Source organism: Poecilia formosa, unplaced genomic scaffold (assembly GCF_000485575.1).
Source record: "Poecilia formosa unplaced genomic scaffold, Poecilia_formosa-5.1.2 Scaffold132, whole genome shotgun sequence".
Lineage (NCBI taxonomy): Eukaryota > Metazoa > Chordata > Actinopteri > Cyprinodontiformes > Poeciliidae > Poecilia > Poecilia formosa.
This window is the reverse complement of record NW_006800071.1, coordinates 186,568-201,987: the sequence shown is the minus strand read 5'-3', so window position 1 is coordinate 201,987 and position 15,420 is coordinate 186,568. Positions and strand designations below refer to the sequence as shown.

The window sequence follows — 15,420 nt, the reverse complement described above, 5'->3', positions numbered from 1 at the left end:
CGACCTGATCCATGCTCCCACCTCTTGACTGCATTTTGGTCCATCCACAAACTCACTGGTCATGACAGTGAGACATTAATCTGCTCTTACAAACCATTTATGATTATTCAATTCATTCATTGAATTCAAAATACTACTCACCTTTGATCAGTATCAAAATAACTGTCTTTTAAACTGTATGACATTTTATGCAGTTGAAGTAAATATGTTGTTTGAACTGAAAAGTGGAAATATGTCAGTGAAACGAGACATTTTTCCCATATTATAACTTGTAAAATAGGATTAGAAGTTATAATATGGGGGAAACGTTCCACTGGCAGATTTCCACTTATCTGAAGTTTACTAAGATATTTGCACTTGAAACTAAAAATGCTTGGTAAGATCTTGTGTTTTTGCAGTACAAGACAAGAAAATCCAGTGGAACAAGACATTTTACCCATATTATTATTTAATTTGGAAAAAGGTCACATTGTTTCAAACCTACTACATATTCATCAAATACTCTCCTATATTTTGCTGAAGAGGTTACTTGTAAATTAGTTTTGTTGTACTTCAAGTGTACTAAGATATTTCCATTAGAAACTAGACCAAAAACACTTGGTAACATTTTGTGTTTTTGCAGTGTGAACTTTTAAAGAACATTTTGCACCTACATGTTAGTTTGCTGGCAGACGTTAGACTCCTGTCACATGAAAGACGCTGATGTGCATCTGTTAATATACACCCTAAGTGTGTGTTTGGCACATCTTCTTCCAACCTTTCTGTTACCACTAAATTGCTAAATTGCTGCTTTTCCTGCTGTAAAACTGTTGATTAAGATCTTCCTTGCAAAGAGCCGCACCGTTATAAATTACCTCTCATTATTCACTTCACTGGCTGCAGTGAGGCTGATACAGCTTTATCTCTTGCTGAGTATTGGAGCACCGAGGCCCAGGCACACTCTCACTGTGCATTTCTCAGAGCTTATGTGCCAAAGCGAAAATAAGACAAAACAACACCTGTTTCTGGAAAACTCCAAATGAAAGAAATAAAAACAACACATGTTGTTTTACATTTAGGTAGTGATTTATCTCTTTCTTTTTTTGTCTTCACAGTTTGGAAATTGCTATATTTTATGTTTAAATTAGGGGTGTCAGTGTTAATCTGAACATTTTTAGACCTAGAAGCCTCTCACACAGCAGTGCATTATGAACAACAAACAACAACAAAAAGTGAAAGTTTTCTGTCACAGCAGAGAACAATAGTTTGAAAATTTTCAACTTTGTCGTGTTGCGTCGCTAGCCAGCGTGTACAAACTCAAAATTTCACATGCACAAATTGCACCAGTCACTTGGCCGGCTGACACCTCATTTCACAAGTTTCATAGGAAATTAATAGAGAGCAACATTTCTATAAAACAGTTTCCTTTTAACCTTCTTGAATATAAAAGCCTGGAAAACTAACAATCTTCAGACATGTTTGGTTTGAGACAATAAAACATTTTCTGAAAATGCGCATTCAGAGGCGGTTTTTGATGTGGGGTGCATAGGCAGTTACCCAGGGCGGCATCAGATAGGAGAGGGGAACCCAAGAAATAAAACGTATCTTATCTGTCAATTTCCCTTAGTTGCTGTTGCGTGCTGGGAGGCTACATTACCTGCTTTCTGCTGCAAAACAAAAACAACAACACATTTTAATTGGTTGGTGTTCAGCAAAAAGAGGGGCTTGCCCAAGGCACCATTCTTGCGAAAGTCACAATTGTGTGCATATTTTTATTTCAGGCTGACAAAGTTAGATATAGTGACTAACCACAACGCTAGAGTGTGACTAATCTGATGCAACTTACAGCACTAGTTTGAATCCAATTTAAATTTAAATGTACGCAACAACAAAAAACGTATCACACACTAATATTTTGTTGGACTGCCTATTTGATCATATCACACATTTGCTATAACATTGTTTCGATAAGCTTCTGCAATGTCATCAGATTTATTTCCATCCAGTGTTGCAATCGATGCAGAGCTACTTATTGTATCAGTTGCGGTTAAATAACTCGTTGCCAGCTGGAAGACAGTTGTCCATGCAGTAACAATCCAATCGGAAGCTCATATCTCTCTGCTCAGGTAAATTCAAGTGCCAACTTTTTTTTTGGCCAGGCAGTATATTTGATCTTCAGCTTGATAATGGTGTTGGTAAAGGCTTCGGTAGCGTCAGGAAAGCTATGGTTACTAGCTGTGTTTCTACATGGAGGCTGGGCAGCAGACCTGTTTGCTGACCTGCACACACAAATAAACCTCCCTCAAGTTTTCTTGCAAGTCTCCCCCTTTTGTATATCAGGATTTTTTTTAGAGCTGAGAGTACAGATGGAAATAAGAGATGCCTGTGTTTTCATAATGACGGGCTCAAAGGGTTTGAATGCAGCTGGATGAGCCAGCTGGTTGGTAGTTAACATTTTTCTGTCCAGATGGTGAAGTCGTGCATGTGCTGTGGAGAAGCCCACCTTACAGATTTTTCCTGTTTTTGCTCTATTGTCATTTTTGGATCATCATCTGATGAGTAAATACAAAGTAAAGTTTTCAAATCACGAAAAAATAAATGCTTTTACTTCAAAGATTATTTATATAGCATATTTACGACAACCTCATCTGACCAATGAGACATCGGTCCACAGAATATCGTCTCAGAAATTTTGAGGATCACCAAGATGTTTTTGGTGAATATAACACTGATGTTTTTGTTTTTCTGTATCTGCATTAATTCTGACCTTGTAACTCTCCCATGAATGCCAACATTACCAGTCTTTCTTATTGTTGCATCATGAACTCTGACCTTAAGTGAGGCATGTGAGGCCTGCAGAGTTAGATGTTGTCCTGGGTTGTGTTATTATCTCCTGGATAATTAGCAGATGGGGTCTTACTGGCCATTCTTCAGATTCCTAAAGTCATAGAAATTGCTTTGTAACCCTTTCCAGAAAAATAAATGTTCAGTTTAATTAATTAATTTAGTATCAGTTCACAACAAATGTCTCATTTCAATCACATATAGATTCTAGTTGATCCTACTTATGAAACAATACAATAAGCTGAGTTCATTTTTCAAAGTAGTTTAAAAAGTTTATATCTAAGGATGTCAGTAGCTGCATTTCCATTACAAATATGCACAAAAAAGTGTTTCCATTGCAGTTTTGTGAAATAAACCAATTTCAGCATGGCAATAAAAACCACCTCATCCTTGCACCTCAACAAGAGCTTTTTCAAAACTGGTGTTTCCATTAAGAAAATTTATTTTTGAAATGTCAAAATGCACAATTATATGGTCAATGGAAATGAAGCTGCTGCCTTTTTCTTTCTTATTCTTTAACCTCTTTAGGTTTATACATGATATGATGTTTTTTGATATATTTTTTCTACTTCATGTTGTCATGTTATTTTTAAATTATTTCTTAATTCTACATATATAATATAGAATTATGTCTATTGTTTCATTGTTCAATATAAAAAAAATTTACAGGTTAGGATTTCAGTCATCACAAAATAGAGTGCATACTCCATCAACAGCATGCACACATAGCACAACACGTGCAATAAGGAGCCTTATCTTAATCAGTGGAGATTCTGCACCCAGATCATCTGATATCTACACACTGGTCACTTATCCTGTTTACCTGTTTACAGTTCCAAATCTTATCTGCTCAAAGGACCTTCGATCCACCACATGAACCTGTTTTATCCCTGCTCCTCTGCTTCGCTCTCAGGTACACACTGCGGCTACATCCTGCCCCCACTGGTGGTCAGCGCCAGTAACACAATCTCTGTCAGCTTCCAGTCGGACAGTCGCCTCACGGATCGAGGATTCTCTGCAGAGTTTGAGGCGGTGTATCCTGAAGACATCGCAGGTAGCATGGCAGAAACACCTTCACAGCTCAGGGAGGAAGTTGTTGAAGCATCTCAACGTCTCGTTAACCAGTCATAAATACATCCCAGTGCCAGATACTCGGCTGCTGCTGCAGCTGCCTGAGCTCTGTGGAAACATGGGTCAAAGTACAGCGAAGGAATCAAGAACCAGATAAAACCTTTTAATCTTTTATCACAATGATTATCGTCATAAAGAGATATAAAATCCCACTTATTGCAGAGAGGTAGAACTGTATGTTGCTCTGGAACAACTCATCCACACAGACACAGGAGAACCAGCTTGACTTTAATACTCAAGCACCGTCCACATTCTTCACACTACTGAGCAGTAATGCCTGTTTTCTGACTGATTCTGCCTGTTGCTTAAATAAACAAACAATATGAATTATAAGGTCCACTAAGTGGGGATTTATCACACTTTTTTATCATTTAAAAAAATTCAGATGATTAGAATCTGTGATTTATTCTTCATAAATTTGAATTAATATTAAAAAACAAAACTGACATTATTGGAAATGTTATTTTTACTTTTTTCTCCACAAATATCAGTAAATTTGAAAATATGATTAAAGTTACTGCACACAATGTAGTGATATAAATCACACTTCTTTAAGTCTCGTCCTGAAGAAGTCAGATTCACATGAAAATGTTTTTCAAGGACAGTATTTGTGTTTGTGGCCCTATGAATACTAAAAATCCTAAAAAGATTGAATATTTTTTATCGTCATTTTTAATGTCACAACAATAGAAGATGTCGTGACAAAATTAGTCCATTCCGCCTCCGGCTGTAGGACTAGGTTTATAAACTAGTGTTAGCTCCAACTGAAAAACAGTTAAATTGGTTTACTGTGGGATTTTTCAGTTCCCAGATTGTATTTGCTTAGTTATGCTGTTTAAGATTCCCTGTTTCTCAACAGTGCATCTGTTGTCTCCTGATTTCGATCATAATAACTGATTGTAGCAATCTTTATCTTGAGAAAAACAGTTTTGTTATCTTTAGATAAGATAAATACCTTATCCTCAACTACAGTGATAAAAAATTATTTCTGTGCATGACAGCTTCTGTAGCATTGCAACTGTTTTTGCAGAGTCAGACATTTTTAATTTGTATAATTTGATGAACCAAAGTGCAAAATTCTTGTTCTCAGTCCGTTTGCTTGAAAAATGTATTTCCTGCAGTAGACTTGTAGATAAGTGTATGTACTCAATGCCTTGCTTTAATACTTAATCTTTCCTCCATGTATCATACCATCCATCTCTGCTTTTTAGACATCCAGGGATGTGGCTTTTCCTCTGAAGAGGAAACTGGTGTTATCAAATCCCAGAACTGGCCGATGAACTACAAGGCCAACATGGAGTGCATGTGGAACATTGCTGTGCCTTTAGGGAAGAAAATCACTTTGACATTCACTCATTTTGACCTGGAAGCCAAAGACTTTATCACATCTCAGTGCTACGACAATGTGATGCTGTATGATATCAATGGCTTGACTAGCGCACTAAATCAAAAACATGGTAAGTTAGTCATTTACCCCCCTACCGTAATCACTAATAATTCAGTTATGCAGCCAGTAGACTAATTATTTTTGGTTTCATTTAGGACCTTTATGTGGAACAAACCTGCCCAACAGCATCCAAACCAAAGGCAACAGGCTGCTGATCCGTTTTCACGCAGACATGTTTACTGAGGCCAAAGGTTTCAGAGCCTACTGGACTACAGATCCCAGTGTCCCTGCTCCCACTGAGCCACCTGCTGAAATAAACCCCTGGGACGACATCCCCATAGGTAGCCTATCTGTGTCAGCATAAAGCTATTAACTATATTAAAGAGAAAAACTCAAAGCTACACTGATCAGAACTGTAACTTTGGGGGGAAGTAACCTATAAGTGAAAGAAAAATACGTTATTAGTCTGGAAAAGTAACCAGAATGTTGTGAAGCATAACCTTTATGTTTCTGTAACAGTAGTTTATAAGTTATATAAATGCAACATATAATTTAGCTTCAGTTTAGGAAAGCAGACTGTAAGAATGAAAAGGCTTTTTTTCTAACCACAAAAACCTCAAAAACGGGATCAATGTAGGATTTAATATTAGCGTAATACATTCCTCCTACTGATGTGTTTGCTTAGTGTCAGTATCTCTGATGTCCAATTACAAGTTTCCATACTCAACATGAGGTCCAGTTCAGTACAACTGAAATGAGTTTGGGCGAACGCCGAGTCCCTGGCGTCCCAGGTGAACGGTCAAACACGGTTATTTTGATGCTGAGAACAGCGTGAGGTGACCGGCTGCTTCACTTCCCTTCCTTTGCTGGTTGTCACCTTATTTCCATTCTTCATCCAGGGATGAGCCCCAGGTGGCTGCAGCCACTGACAAAGCAATTTCTTAAACAGAGTTTGATAGATGGACAGCGCTGTTTTTATAGGATTTCATTTTCCTGCCAAGCTCAGACAGAGTTTCCTTATTAGCAAGGTTACAGAAGGGAGCAGAAAAAATAATTTGCTGTCTGAGAAATGAATGTACAATTTTAATTTGCATTAATTTGCATTTTAATTTGCATTTTCACAGAAATTATCTTTACCCAGCAAGTTGTAGTGGAGGCGTGTTTTTTGAAGCGGCAATGTCAGCCGTGTGTAACTGCAAAAATAATTTTGGAAAACATGCATCAGTGCAAAACAGAGGTTTATCTGTCAGCAGCAGATTTCTGCTCTTTCTTCTGCCCGTACTCAAACACAAACATCTCTTGTAGACTGGCCCGAAACGTGCGGGAAGCCGGCCGTTCCTCCTTCTGTCGCGTCGCGCATTGTGAATGGAGAGGAAGCTGTAGCGCACTCCTGGCCCTGGCAGGTGTCCATGCAGGTGGGAATGTTCAGAGTTTACAGGAGCGGCTGCGGTTTCTGGACTGAGGCAGTTTTCATCTCTCTGCTTGTTTTTTGGTGTGTTTCTTTCAGGTCTGGCCTTCCAGTCAGCCTGAGCCCAAGTTTTTTCACACCTGTGGTGGGACTCTGATTCATAAAAACTGGGTGCTAACAGCGGCTCACTGCTTCATAAGGTGAATACAAGAAAAAATAGTCTCCTAAATGCAAAGTGAACTTGTCTTATTATAGAGTCAAAGCCAACATTTTTCCCGTGTTATCAGTGAAACATGTGCCAGTTGAACAAATACTTTTTCATCAGTATTTATAAGTTATTGACTAAAAACAAGCTCCCATATCATGCTGAAAAGTTACTCATGAGCTATTATTGTCGTATTTAAAGTGCATTAAGATATTTGCACTAGAATCTAGACCAAACATACTTGGTAAGATATTTGCAGTGTATTTATGTTGTTGAACACTTTGACTAGAGCTACTGTGGTGAGCACAGAAACCACACTGACTGGTTGTTGTTAAGAAGTTATTTAACTCTTGAATTTCAGCTTTTTCAATAACCTGTAAAAAAGTTGAAGAGGTGTGAAAACTTTGCAAGGCTCTGTAGCTTAAAAAAATAAAGTCTAACCCTCAATTAATTCATCCCCCAGATATGCAGATGAGCTGCAGCGCTGGCGTATGTGCCTCGGCAAACACAACCTGACCACCGCAGAGCCAAGTGAACGCTGCATCAGCATCTCTGGCATCTATCGCCACGAGGGCTTCCAGTATCCCACAGTTCCCACTGTGGAGTTTGACATTGCGCTGGTGAGGCTGGTTGAGGACGCCGCTCCCACAGATCAGATTTCCTTCGCTTGCCTTCCCTCTGAGGAGGAAATCCTTCCTGAAGGAAAGAAGTGCTACGCCACAGGCTGGGGGGACGAGACAGGTGCTGTTTCTTCTTCATGTTCAGTCCGTCACTTTTTCATTTTCAAACCAGTTTACAGGGTTAAACTGCCGCTTGATCCTCTGGGTTGCCAGATCAAAAAACACAAAACAAACAAAAAAAAAACAGCCCAAATCTCAACCTCTAACCTAAATTCATGTTGTTTTGGTTGGCTGACCAGAAAACAGATGCCATGAGACTTTTAGTTCATTTTTTATCACCTGAATTTCTATGATACAATGCTACTATAACACTTAATTAAAAAACGACAATTAATTCTACACGGCAAAAAACACAAAATCTTTAGTATTTTTGGTCTTGTTTCCTGTGCAAATATCTCAGTACATTTGAAATAAAGCAAAAGTAACAAGTAACGTTTCAGAAATATTAGGAACTTGTTTAAGTCAATAGTTACTTATTTTGATTAAAAAAGTCCCAGTTGTAAGAGAAACAATCTGCCAGTGGAAATAATGCTTTTTCATCAAAATTAAGGAATTATTGACTTAAAACAAATTCCTTTTTCTTGCTGATTTTTTGTTTTCAAGTTAGATTTATCTTATTTCAAGTGTATTTGCAGTAGAAACTACACCAAAAATACTTCAAGATATTTCAGAATAAAGGAACTAATAAAATGAGCACAAGAATACTGTATTTTTAAAAAAATGTTCCAGTTTTTTGCTTTCCTGTCACACAATCAGAAATATTTTCCCTGCGATCATTTCCTAAAAACCAGCCAAATGTTTTGAAAAGCAGCCCAAACATTGATACCCGACTTTAGATGTTTATTTCAACCCAAAAAGCCCAGTTGGGTGGAAACCAGCCCAATCTGGCAACACTGACCCTCCAGAACAGCCTGTCTCAAAGTTTTCATGCCACCTGCTGGACAGGAGGGGAAATACTGATCAAAATGCTGAATAAATTGCTTTTATGCGTTTAATCAGGTGATTCGGTGAATCCTAAAGCTTCAGAGACGCTCAACCAGGTGGCCCTTCCTGTTGTCCCGTATGACACCTGTAAACGGATGGATTACTGGTGGTTCCAGGTGAAGACCTCCATGATCTGCTGCGGATACACACTGCCTGACGAGCTGCAGTCTGTCTGTCAGGTAAAACAACCACAGAAGCTGAAACAAAATGACATTCTGTGAAGAATTGTTTCATTCTGGGTTTGTAACTTTGGCAGGGAGACTCTGGGGGTCCACTGGTTTGCCAGGACACACCTGGTGGTCCCTGGGAGGTTCATGGTATCACCAGCTTCGGTCCTATTGGATGCATAATGGACAAAAAGCCCTCCGTGTTCACCCGCTCCTCAGCCTACCTTCCTTGGATCTCAAATGTCATCCGCAGGGAGCTCTACAATGAGCACAGTATGAATCTATTTGCCTGAAATTACCCACTTTGTCTAGAAAATGAGTGCGCCCATTATTCACCTGGTGGTTTTTCTGTGCAGCATCAGGTTGTGGAGGGCCGAAGGATTTGTCCGGCGCAGGCGGCACAGTGTCGTCGATGAGTTACCCCGCCGCCTACAGCAACAACGCCCGCTGCCAGTGGAACATCGAGGCGCCTGCAGGGAAACTGGTGCACCTCCACTTCGCCGGTTTCTCACTGGAGGAGAGTCAGCTGTGCTTGAACGACAAAGTCAGCCTCACAGACACCGTGGGAAGTCTGGGTATGTGAAAGTCTGCCGCAGCCTGTTATTTTCAGCAAAAACATGTCAGTCAGGTGACAAAGTGTTGCTCCGGCGAAAGATTGACATTTTTGACGTCCTTCTTCTTGCTTGCATGTTTCCTGACTCGCAAAACAAAACCCGTCCATAAAAAACAGAGCAAGAGCAAAATATTTAAATATCCAAAGGAATGAATCCACAAAATAAACAACAAATACTTATGATTTCTTATGAATATGTCTGAAGTAAATGCTTCATAATTTGTAGAACTGTAAAACTAGAGTTACAAATAAGGATTTAAACAAATGAAATACATTATTTTATCTATTAAGGGATCATACAAAGCTTCTTGCACACGATAAGATTAACAACACTTGAAAAAAAAACAAAAAAAAAACGCGTCTTGGCCTGAAATGTTGAAGGTCTTAGCATCGGTTGTGCTAGAATGTTTTCAGAAAACCCATTAACAAACTGTTAAAATATTAATAAGCAGCTATATCTGCATTTGATAAGTACTTTTTAAAATTAAATAATGTCCCTCCAAGATTGTGATTGATTTTCAGGTTTTTTGCAATCAAAATCACTGATTTTGTGGAGCTTCTTTAGAAATATATGCGAGACATTTTGCAATATTTGCGCTTATGCATGGCAGTAAATGTCACATTTTGTTACTTGTCACTTAACATGAAGTAAAGCTGAGGCAGCAGCATAGTAGAGGTATGAAATACCGCCATCTACAGGTGTGAAGTAGCATCACTTAACCCGCATCGTTTCTGCCATTTTTGAGAAAAATTTGCAGTAAATCCATAATTATGCATTAGCACAAAAAAGGGTGAGGATCTGTTGATTTTGTGTCAACATCAATTGTGAAAAACTGAAGGGACTGGTTGGTGTAATTTGATAACATTCAGATAAAAACTGCTTTGATTTGATTGATAAAATAATATTTAATCACTCAACTGATAGCTGAAGAATTTCTTCTTCTTGTTTCCAACAGGCACCTACTGCAGTCATGTTCCCCCTGCAGATCTGGTGAGTGATGGAAATAAACTTCAGATCAGCTTCTCCACTAACGACAAGGTGGTCGACTCTGGTTTCACTGTGACCTGGAAGGCGGTGGACCCTACAGAGGGTGAGACGGGGAGTGAACCTGGTGGAACGAGACACAACATAAGCAGCTGTCGCATGACGTGTAGTTTCATTCTGCTGCAGCTCCGTGTGGAGGACGTTTCAGCAGCAACCAGGGGGAAATCACCTCTCCAAACTGGCCCAGCGACTACAACGCGCAGAGCGCCTGCACATGGCACATCAACGTTCCCTCGGCAGAAAGCATTCACGTGGCCTTCACTGACTTTGAGCTGCAAGCCGTTAACATGTTTGGAAACTGTGTGGACTACGTGGAGATCTTTAATGGAGAAACCATGGCATCACTTGGTTTGTTGCCATCACACAGATTCAATCTTTGTTCAGTTAATTCTTTAGTAACCTTGTTTTCTTTTTCTGTCATCCAGGTCGGTTCTGCGGCTTCGCCCCGCCATCCCCCTTCGCCATCCCCGGCAACACGGCGGTCATCCGCTTTTTGAGTAATGGTGCAGATCAGCAGAAAGGTTTCCGAGGTTACTGGACCACTGACGCTAGTGTTGTTCCGACTTTACCTCCTCCTCCTCCAAACCCCTGGGACAACATCACTATCAGTGAGTGGAAGCAGCTAAACTAGCTGCTGCTAACTCTCCTCTGAGGTTCTTAATGCTGCTGCAAATAGTCGACAAGTTATTCTACAGTCCTGATCTTCAGAGGTGGGAAAAGTACCCAAAAATTTACTCAAGTAAGATTAGCACTATGTCAGCATATTTGTACTGTTTTTCCTGTTTTAAGTCAAAAAACCTTTTTATATATAGACTTCAAACAAGCTTATTTATCTTTTTGAAAGGCTATTTTTAAGTTATTTTTTATCTTATTTTAAATGCACAGTTCAAATTCAACAATGCTTTATTGATCCCAGTAGGAAATTATATGTTTCTCACATTAATTCAAATTTTCAAGGGGTTATTGTAGATAGTAATGGCTGTTGGCTGTAGCAGTCTGTATTACAGCACATTTGAAGAAGCCTCTGACTAAAGACACTCTGCTTTCCGAAGACAATCTAAATAAGTTAATTTAGACACAAATTCTTGGTAAGATTTTGTGGTTTTGTAGTATAAACTCTTAGACTGCATTCTTAGTCCTGGATTACAGCATAAAGTTTACGTTTCAAACTTTCTGCACTCAGATTGGCCAGAAGATTGTGGAAATCCAGCAGTGAAACCAAAAACGCCGACTCAGCGCGTCGTCAACGGGGAGGAGGCTGTCCCCCACTCCTGGCCTTGGCAGGTCTCAATGCAGGTGCAAAAACCTTCTGCTTTCCCTCCTTCCTCTTATAAAGTAATTACAAAAACTACTTTTTAGGACTTTTTACACTTTTGTTTCCACGATTATTTTTGCTTCACCACTTAGAAAAACTCAAAGTAGTCTGTTCATCTTCAGCCAGCAGTCATGTCATTTCTAATTAGGAACTGAGAATTTCTGGTCGTAAAACACTAGAAACTAACAATAAAAATTGCAGCAAAAAGTTCCTTTAATGAGAGCAAAGCTTGGACAGATCTATCAAGATCTGACAGCTCAGCAACTTTGGTTCTTCTTTGAAGTCCCTCAGTCATTTGCACAATATTTCAAAGTCCAGCTACTGATAATGATAATAATCTCATAATACTATAAACTTTTCTCCTAATATTATGACTTATTATAATTAAAAATAATCTTTTAGCCTTTCCCTCATGCTTTGACGTAGGTGTGTCCTAGACTAGAAATGAAAAAATGTTCTGAATTTAAAATAATGTTTTGTTTTCTTGTTTCTGAAGGCGACTCTCTTGCCTCCCATCCCTTACCTGCACAACTGTGGAGGCTCTTTGATTCATGAGGAATGGATCCTTACTGCTGCTCACTGTTTTATGTTGTCAGTATCTTACACAATAAATACACTTTTTTATTGTACTACCAACACCCTATTATCAACACATTTGTTTAGTTGTCTAATCTGCATCTTTTGACATTCAAGCAGTTGTTTTTGACACTAAGTGCTCTCTAAAAAAAATCTGCTTTCTATTAAATCATGTTTAATTGATTACTGTATTGAAACATATTTATGCTCCATGTGCTCTTCAGCCCTCTGAACAAACCGTCTTTGTACCGCATGTGTTTGGGAAAACACCACATGGACTCCTCCATGGACGTTCCCTCGGTGGAGAAGTGCCTCCAGGTGGACAAGATTATCCGACACGAGGGCTTCGTGTACGAACAGGATCCCTCTGACATCACCTACGACATCGCCCTGGTGCATCTGAGCGAGCCCGTCAACATGACGAGGGAAATCAGCCCCGTTTGTCTGCCGAAGCCCGGAGCCGTGATGCCGGCGGGGACGCCGTGCTTCGTCACAGGATGGGGAGACGAGAAAGGTAGACATATTTTGGTGTTGAGCATTTTTAATACAAAGATTTCCTTTATAATAAAATAAGATTCTTGGTTTTGCACATTAAATTGTTCTGTTGAACCACAACAATTTAATTTGTGTATTAAGTATTTTTATTTATATTTGACAGCTTATTTAAAACTTTTTTGTTAGCCAAATTAGTTTATATCTCTTATTTCTGTATTTTGTAGTTTCTTTGATGACTTTAAACAAGCTCCTATATCTTGTTGAAAAATTACTTGTCTTATTTCCATTGTACTAAGACATTTGCACTAGAAACTGGACCAAAAATACTTGCTAAGACTTTATTATTTTCCAGTATGAGGGTTTTAAGAGCCTTGCAGTTTATTCCATGCAGGAGGAGCAGCAGCCTCTAACGCTGTTCCAGTACAAAATATTGGAACAGACATTAGGAACAAGCCTTGGTGATAGAACCTGAAACATCTGAAACATTTTGGTTTCTCAGGTAACTTGTTCCCTGTCGTGGCTAAGTCGTTGAACCAAGCAGCTCTTCCAGTTATTGACTTCCAGACCTGCAGCAAACCTTCGTACTGGTGGGACACGCTTCGGCCCTCCATGATCTGCGCCGGCTACGAATCCCCCGACGAGCTGAAATCTGCCTGCCAGGTTCGCACACAACCACACACTGAAAACAAACCCAGGACAGTTTAGGCCAGGGGTTCGCAAACTTTTCCACGCCTTGGTTCCCAAAGCAGCATTGGCTTCTTGCTGGGAAATCCCTTTGCAAACCCACAAACGATGTAGCGTGCTTTACATGCTACAAAGCATGTCATTTTGAGAATAATCTCAGGAGTTTTATACAAAAAACAACTTTGAAATTTCTCAGTGTCAAAAGTTGAATTTTTCTGATTTTTGATCATGCAGATATTTCACATTTTTTTTCTATAAATTTTTTAAAATTATTTTCACAATACCTGAGTTTTTTAGCAAATTTTTGACAAAGTTTGAAATTTCCATCTTTTTTCAAAAAATAACTGAGATTAATATCACAAATTCTGAGGTTTTTTTATAACTAATTTTCAACTTTTCAAGCTCTGAAATTTCCAAGTTTTTTTTTCCTTTAAAAATTTTCTAAGCATAATCTCAAAATGAAGAGGTTTTTTGGCACAAATGTACTCCTCCATCTTTTTTCTACAATGACCCTAGTGTGCTATTACATAAAAAGGGATCATATGAAATTCTTTATATTTACTTTTTTAAACCATTTTCTATGTATCTTTCTGAGACCTTCGTAGCGCCCCCTTGTGGCCACCCTTAAAGCCCACTTTGAAAAACTCAAATGATTTCCTTTTTAAGTCCTCGAACGTTACATAAGTGTGTTGTTGTCACGTAGCTGGGTCGTCTTTTCATTCCTCAATCAGCCGGCTGTTTTGTTTGCGGTCGCTCAACCTTGATTAGAAATCACCGCTGCCCAGATTGCAGCTATAATTGGACAAAAAGCACATTTGGGCACTGTTTATTTGCCATAATGACCAACCACGCTCTGCGACAATTAGAGTCTCAGAGCTACAGGAAGCACTGAACAGGTCAATAAAACCTCAGTCAGGTTATTAATAAACCGTTCGCCCCAAATTCAAGGACACAGAATTGAGTCGTCGTCTCGTCTGAACGTCATCAGAAGTGTTTGTTCTGCTGCCTGCAGGGCGACTCGGGCGGTCCGTTTGCCTGCTCCGTCGCTGGGACCTGGGAGGTGCACGGTGTGGTCAGCTTCGGACCGCAGGGCTGCATCAAAGACAAGAAGCCGTCGGTGTTCACCCGAGTGTCGGCTTTCAGCCACTGGATCGAGGACAGCATCCGGAAGTTCATGTACGAAAACAACAAGGCGATATGAAATTTGCAAGGATCAGGACGAAATGCTTTCAGGGTTCAGAGTTGTGTTTTATTGCCTTAAATACATAAAAGTATGAGTAGAGAATATTTAATAACGTCTGTATTTGTTTACAATCACATTTATGTTCAAATAAAATTTAATATATTTACAAATTTGTGTTTATATTTCAATTTCCTGTTTAGTTGTGCCACTCAATTTTTAAAATGTTAGAATATTTTTGTTATACTTTGAGGAGAAAGTCAAATTTTCATCATCATCTGGGTGAAATTACTGCTTTTAAAAAGATGGGAACTTACCTGATGATGGATTAATCAGAAAATTATTTATCAAGTAATCCAAAATAATGAGCCACTGTTTACTATGGTGATTCAATTCAAATAAAAGTTATTTTTATTCCCAAAGCCTTTTTTTTTCCAAAACTGTCACTTCTTTTAACGTTTGTATTATTTTGCCTGCTGTTATCTTCTTTATAATACAATTCTTGGTTGAATTAAATTATTTTAGAGAATACACACATTTTTCTAATCAATACACAGGTTTTGTTTGAATGGGTTTCTTCATAGGTGTTATTAAATTATGACAGAAAATAAAGAAAAAGATGAGCTGAACAGTAATAAATGGTCACAATTTTAAAAAAACGTGAAAAGTTGGGATTTTTTTTTTACTCAATTTCCAAATTATAAATCTACAAACCTTGTTTGAAAGC

The 15,420-nt window shown here is 38.8% G+C and overlaps 1 protein-coding gene across 1 annotated transcript in view; it reads left to right on the top strand.

Moving 5' to 3' along the window:
* Positions 1–15,115, top strand: part of LOC103144816 (ovochymase-2) — a 32,544-nt gene extending 17,429 nt beyond the window's left edge. The window contains exons 9-25 of the mRNA XM_007561960.2: positions 3,737–3,877; positions 5,166–5,411; positions 5,497–5,682; positions 6,647–6,756; positions 6,849–6,949; positions 7,418–7,695; positions 8,634–8,797; positions 8,875–9,058; positions 9,142–9,360; positions 10,355–10,489; positions 10,570–10,791; positions 10,869–11,051; positions 11,627–11,739; positions 12,255–12,349; positions 12,559–12,848; positions 13,329–13,489; positions 14,526–15,115. Of these exons, the coding sequence (XP_007562022.2) occupies positions 3,737–3,877; positions 5,166–5,411; positions 5,497–5,682; positions 6,647–6,756; positions 6,849–6,949; positions 7,418–7,695; positions 8,634–8,797; positions 8,875–9,058; positions 9,142–9,360; positions 10,355–10,489; positions 10,570–10,791; positions 10,869–11,051; positions 11,627–11,739; positions 12,255–12,349; positions 12,559–12,848; positions 13,329–13,489; positions 14,526–14,714 (3,017 nt within the window). The 3' untranslated portion in view covers positions 14,715–15,115. The remainder of the gene's footprint in view (positions 1–3,736; positions 3,878–5,165; positions 5,412–5,496; positions 5,683–6,646; positions 6,757–6,848; positions 6,950–7,417; positions 7,696–8,633; positions 8,798–8,874; positions 9,059–9,141; positions 9,361–10,354; positions 10,490–10,569; positions 10,792–10,868; positions 11,052–11,626; positions 11,740–12,254; positions 12,350–12,558; positions 12,849–13,328; positions 13,490–14,525) is intronic.
* The last annotated feature ends 305 nt before the right edge of the window (positions 15,116–15,420 follow it).